At 37.2% G+C, this 6,684-nt stretch overlaps 1 protein-coding gene across 1 annotated transcript in view; it reads right to left on the reverse strand.

Annotated features, from left to right (window-relative positions):
* Window positions 1-5,374, reverse strand: part of LOC107712927 (cyclin-dependent kinase 6-like) — a 43,437-nt gene extending 38,063 nt beyond the window's left edge. Inside the window, exons 1-3 of the mRNA XM_016518328.1 lie at window positions 4,616-5,374; window positions 3,571-3,901; window positions 717-852 (exon numbers count right to left, since the gene is read on the reverse strand). Coding sequence (XP_016373814.1) covers window positions 717-852; window positions 3,571-3,794 — 360 coding nt within the window. The 5' untranslated portion in view covers window positions 3,795-3,901; window positions 4,616-5,374. The remainder of the gene's footprint in view (window positions 1-716; window positions 853-3,570; window positions 3,902-4,615) is intronic.
* Between the last annotated feature and the right edge of the window lie 1,310 nt (window positions 5,375-6,684).

A 6,684-nucleotide genomic window follows, 5' to 3' on the forward strand; every position in this document is an offset into this window, starting at 1 on the left:
TTCAGCTCGTCTGCTGTTTCTGTTTCATACTGATATTTTTTCTGCATAGTATCACACAACTGCAGTCAAACCATTCTGTTTTTGCTTCAAATTTCGAAATTATACAATGTAGATTAAAAACTGCTCATGTTGCATCTTTGCATCTTTTTGCATCTTTGTTTGGATCATGATTAAAATGCAGTGATTGCCTTAGTTTGTTTATATGAAGAGATTTCTTTTATTTGTGTTATTTATTTGATTTGGGGCTGGTTTTAAAATTTCAATTTAGTTTTGTTATTTACATTTACATTATATTTAAATTTTGTTATTTAGCAAACACTTTTATCCAAAGCGACTAACAAATGAGGACAATAGAAGCAATCAAAACCAACAAAAGAGATTGCTCTGTTTTATTTATTTATTAATTTTTTTTATTTACAAGTGCTATATTAGTATATTATTATGGTGTTATATTTCAATTTCACAAAGAAACGTACTGTATTCTGTCCAAGCAATAATAAAAGGACACATGTAATTTATAATTTGTCTTAAATCTAATTTTGTTAAAAATAAATCGTGAATCGAATCGTGAAATCAAAATCGTGAATCGAATCGAATCGTGTGTTGAGTGAATCGTTACATCCCTAGTTGATGGTGGTTCTAGGGCTGAATGCATCAGGTTACTGTTTCTTTGCCTGATTGTCAGTACTGAGATTAATTTGCTGGTGTGATGGTACCTTTATGGTTTCAGGTGGCACTCCTGGATCAGGTGCTTTCTCCAAATATGTGGTTAAATCTTGGTCCACGTGCTCAAAGACCAAAGTTAGTTTGGTTTCCCGGTCAGTCCTGGAAACTGTGCATACGTCAAACAACCTAAACAAGGGAAAGGCATAATCAAGAATGCTTTCATTAAAAGCTGTTTGAGTGATCTCTGTTACTTATTTAGTATATTTAGTATTTGACAAGTTCATAGAATACATATGAATTGAGCAAGCGAATTCTACAATATAATCTGCAATGACGAGTTTAATGGAGCAGAAACCTTCTAAACAAGACAGGCTGACGCTGTCCTCAAAATAACATTGGCATGACCTGTCAGCATAGCATCACCTCAATGCAAGAGGGCCAAAACCTTAAAATTCCTACTTGTTCTTCAAGGACATAGATGCATGCTCTATCACAAGATAAGATATTTGACAGAAGGGGAAGAGTTCTCTAATTGCCTGACGTCACTTGCAAAGATAATGAATAATCCCAGACTTTTAGTGAAAGACAAAGTCAAATATCCGTAATCTACAAAAAGAATCTTTCATGGTAATGTTACTCGATCCCATGACATCATAAACTAAAACTCTCCAGGAAACGCTTCTGCTGGAATCCAGATTGTGCCTCCACAATGAAGCCTCTTAACCAGCAAAACATATGGCATGAATAATATTCTCATTATAAGCACTGAGAGGTTGCCTGCACTTTCACAGCGTTCCAAACATACGGCCCTATAGGTTTCTCAGGCCCCTACATCTCTTAACACTGTTTAGTGTTTCATTTAAAACAATTTTCTTCCATTCACTTTCATGCCTTGCGCTATACAAAAAAAATCTGTTCTATAGATTCCACATATACTTAAAACATTGGGGTCCAAAAGTCTGCAACCCCAATAAAAGAATTTAAAAAGTTGGAAGATTAAAAAAAAGCTTTTGATGTATAACGAATGAGAAATATTTCAGATTATGCACTATTTCTAGGTCACTAATCAGGACACTGATCATGTTCTTCTATTGAAGCTCAAAATGCTCTTTGGAACATTTCAAATCATGCTGGAGAACATGATCATCAGGTTTTTGACAAACCTGTATAGTTCACGCAGCTTGAGTGCTGTTGTCATTAGAGCAAAGGGGAAAACAAATGGAAAAACAATATGAAAAAGATTAATTTGCTCCATGGACAAATTACAAACCAGCAAAATTTACATTTGCAATCCAGACCTAGTCTGGTCTAGCCAAAAGACTAAAGTAAACATGTTCAGCAGCTTTTAGTGCACAACAGTCCATGGCAAGGTTAAAGCCTTGAGCTAGGCCAGCCAATGACGTGAGTTCAGTCATCAGTTGAATGAACCAGAACAAGAACTCCCCTGACGGAGTCATTGATGATCTAAAAACAAGACTTTCCACCTACCCATTTTGACATTCATAAGCCACCAAGCTAAAAATATCAACACACATTACCAAAACAATACAAGATGACCTTGATGCCAGACACGGACGATAAGTAATTAAAATACATCTATTCACAGTTGAAAAAGACAGCCGATTACTCACAGATATTTGCGCATCAATGGTTTCACATCTGCACATAAAGGTCAACAATGAATATCGTTTCAGTTGACCAGGAAAGGTGAATTGTCAGATGGTGCATGTGTCAATGGTACGATTTGCATTTGACACTCTAATTATCAAAACAATGGAAGCCGAATAGCTGTTCCTTGAAGACATCCTCATCTTAAATGCAAAGAGAGAAGACACTGTGGTTTGGTTCACTAGATAATGTTGCAGAGATGCTCTGCTTTTATACCTAGGAAAGATGACTCATTTTATCATTATGGCTAGTGACTGACAGACAAGGTTATATCAGGGGCCAATGCTGATACCAGTATAGCAAAAGGAATGCAGTAAAAAGGCTCAAATTAAAATAACACTACATTTACATAATATTTTCTCAAAATTCAGTGGCCAAGTTAGGATGACTATCATCCAATGCCAGTAATCTCAAATTAGCCAATATATTGGTCTATTACAAATTTAATAGCAAGCTCCCCACACTTGAGCTATTTCAGCAACTAAAACTCGAGTGGGCATAATGCTCTGCAAGAAAAGTAGCTGATGGAGGCAAATCCACCAAATTTATGCAGCCATCTTCAAATGGAAATAAGTGTCTCGGTTTTCTCGAAGTTCTTAGGGGATCTCCTTTGAACAAGGGTCGATGAGTGCAAAATGACGTGACAGGAAATCATAGGCATGATATAGGTTATGTCTGAACCAACTTTTGGCCAATTTTACCCAAGCAACTTAAGAAGCCTACACACTAGAGATCATTGAGTATTATGGATAAGATCACATGACATCTGACCCCCTATTTTGCATATTACCAGACCTCCCCAGCTGACTAGAGGGTCCAATAGTACTTAACGTACTGTAACATAGCCTACCTAAAAGTTTTTTAACAACTGGTAGGGACAGGATTTTGAGTATAATATCCTCTGATATCAAGAAAAGGATATGTCAGCAGTCATATTTCATATTGTGGGCCACAGAAAGGTGCAGGAAATGAAACTTGTAATATGAGGAATAAAGTTATTTTCATTGCAGCACCAGGCTTTTCTTAACAGAAACATTTTGAATGTGCAATGTCTTCTTCCTCGATCCTTTAATCTTTTTAAAACATTATAATATCAAGGTTATCTTATTGCAATATGTCCTACTTTCAAACAAACCTACACCCTTGCAGGAAATACATACAACATGAGGAAGTATGTTATCCTCTATAATCAAACCAAAGCACCACTCTTCCCCCCACTTTTTTTTTTTTTTTTACCTGACCACATTGGGATGCTCAAAGGACTCCAGCTGCCTCAGCACCGCCACCTCGCGGATGGTTGACAGCGGCATTCCCTCTTCCTCGGTCTGCACCCGAACTCTTTTCAGGGCAACAAAGCGACCCCCATTCTTCAAATCCCGTGCTTTGTACACCTTTCCGTATGCACCTTCGCCGATCTCAGCCACCGGCTCATATTGTTGGGTCAAGTTCTCTTTGTCCATTTTTTCTCACGGCGAGGTAGCCTACTGCGGGGAATCCCGAAACGTGACGAGCGCGCGGATATTTCACAAAGGCATTATTGGGAGAGCGGCGCTGGCACGTGCACTGCCTGTAGAGCGCGAGCACAAAAGGAGGCAGAGGTAAACACCAATGTTATCAAAGTTAAATCAAATATTATCTAAGCACTGAAGATAACAGACATGGAGCTTACACAAAGCTAGCTTAGCCGCCTTTACGGCCAAATATCAAGGAAAGTCCATTTAGTAGTATATATATATTATAAAATGTATATAATCACAATAGCGTTTAATTCAGAATTCGAATTAATTCTGTGATGTTAATCACAGAAAATGTCTATTCAAATAATTTTTATATGAATTGCGTACTTAATTCTTTTCTGAATAACCTCACGTCAGTAATCCATAACTAGGCTACTTGTTAACCTTTGAGTCAACACATGTATGCCTAATGTAACTTGTTTCCGTACAGTAAACGACTGTAATAGACTCAAGCTTTGAATCTAACCCTTGCGCATATTGTCAATAAAAATAAACAGACTGAGTTTTCTAATGACAAGATTGTCCCTGCTCTTCTTTGTGCCACACAAGCCTTGAGCACGTGGTTGTCTACTGATTGCATTGTTTAGCTGTGCATATCAATAAACGCTGGACCTAAAGCGCCTACATTAGCGTCCACACTCAAACAACATGAACACATTTCTCTAATAATCCATCTAGCGTGCGAGCAAAGCCCCATATGTACAAACACGCGCACTGAATGTAGAAGTAACGCAAGTGAATGGGAGTCTGCTCAGTATAATTACCCCGTTTGTTATATTCCGCCCGGAGAGTCTCGCGTCATTCATAAACTTCAGTAACTTTCCCAGCGTCTCCACACGCATCACAGCTCGTGCAGTGTCCTCGCAACGGGCCACACAGGTAGTCGGATGGTGCACGCGCTAAACCCCATCTCCCAGCAGTACCACACCACTGCAACAGCAAATCAAGTGAAAGATCGTCTGATCAGTCCCTCAAAAAAGCGGAGTGGATTAAAAAAGTGACTGATTTTCATCGATCTGCTATGGCCGTCCTTCCCCCTTTATGATTTTCCCATCTATGCAGGAATATGCAGCGTGTGTGTGTGCTCGGTCTCCTCCTCGCTTTCCCACGCTGGCTGAATGTGCCTTGACCCCCTTCAGAGCAGTTTGACACAGAGCAGGAGCGTTTCCGCATTCCTCACCGACTACAAAGACTAACCGCCTCCTCTTGCTTTCTCCCTGCCTGCTCGCTCCTTCACCATTCATACTGCTTTTTTGTTTTTGTCTCGGTGTCAAAACGGGATCACCGCGGGGGAAAGAGCTGGGACGCGGAAAGGTTATTGGACGCATCAGCCAATCTAATGGAAACTTTGTGGATCTGAAAATCCAGATTAGTGAGGCAACAGATTGCCTCTTCTAAATTAATGCATATGTATTTATTTACCTTATCAACAACTGCACTTATGGACTTGCATGGATCTTGTACCGTTGATATTCTTTAATATGTTAAATCATGTTTTTAAAAATAAGGCTTTTGTACTGGAGTGATAAGACAAGCTCTCATTTCTGCAGTACGGGAAAAGAATGTAATAATACTACAATAAAAACTTGTTTCGTTAACTTTCACCATTTAAACAGTGAAAAATAATAATAACTTTACAGGACACTGCAGAAACCTTTGCTGTAATTGATTTGTTTTAAAAATAGGATTAACCTATATGGTATAATCAACATAATTTTAAAACAAACAAAAAACATAATTTTGACAATATATTTTACCTTGAAAGTACATGTCCTATTTATATGGTTAAAATGGGTAACTAACGTTTTCATTGTATGATTTTTACATTCCTTTTCCATGTTGTCATATTTTTTTTTTTTTTTTGTTCAAATAAAAAATAATGATTTATTTTTTATAATAATAGTATTATTATTATTATTTATAATGAATATACAGTGGGTACGGAAAGTATTCAGACCCCCTTAAATTTTTCACTCTTTGTTATATTGCAGCCAATTATATATCATTAATAATTTAGTGTGTGTTACCCTGATGGTGTTTTGTTAGACATTTAGTCTAACAAGTATTTGGCCAGAGAGGCTACTTATGATGAATTTTAATTAATCATGTATTAGATTATAAGTAGCCTAGATTTTTATTTTTATCATTGTTTAAGAAGGTTGGCTTTTTTTTTTTTTTACAAAATTTCTGGGATCACAACTCAGAAATTTTTCTGGGATTTATCAGGAGTTTTTCTTTGTTTTTGCAATTATTGTCATAATAGGGCTCATGTTCAATGTCACTGGATGCATGTTGCCTTTGCGGATCAATACTGCACTGCTGTCTTGTATAGAGACTACCAAGCAATAAATTATATATGTGAGTGATGAATGATAGTATATATTTGTCTTGTCCCTGTGTAAATAAAATATTGTCAGTAAATGTTATCTTTTTTGACGTGAAGCCATAAAACACTTTTAACTATGATTTTATATTATATTTAAACACCTTATGAAAGCCTGGTTAAACCTGCTCTTCTGTTACATATATTCTGGATATACTGTAAAAGAAAATGTAAAGTGTTGATAATCAGGCAAAGAATATGGGTGAATCTTCCTAAATGAATTGTATAGGTGGGAGGGCTTTGTATGAGGTGAATGAATCTGCTCATCTTCAGTATTCAGAGAAACTGAGCGCTCATGGTTTGAGTGAGAGCGGTTCGGCATGGGGGCAGATGATGAGTTTGAAGTAGGTTTGTCTGCCAGTACAGTTTCCCCATGTGTGCCCCCTTAAAAAACTTAAAATTAAACTTTTTTGCATCACAAAGCACACATTACAAACAATGGGCTCTAAA

Source organism: Sinocyclocheilus rhinocerous, unplaced genomic scaffold, assembly GCF_001515625.1.
Source record: "Sinocyclocheilus rhinocerous isolate Xijiao unplaced genomic scaffold, SAMN03320098_v1.1 scaffold3131, whole genome shotgun sequence".
Taxonomy (NCBI): Eukaryota; Metazoa; Chordata; class Actinopteri; order Cypriniformes; family Cyprinidae; genus Sinocyclocheilus; species Sinocyclocheilus rhinocerous.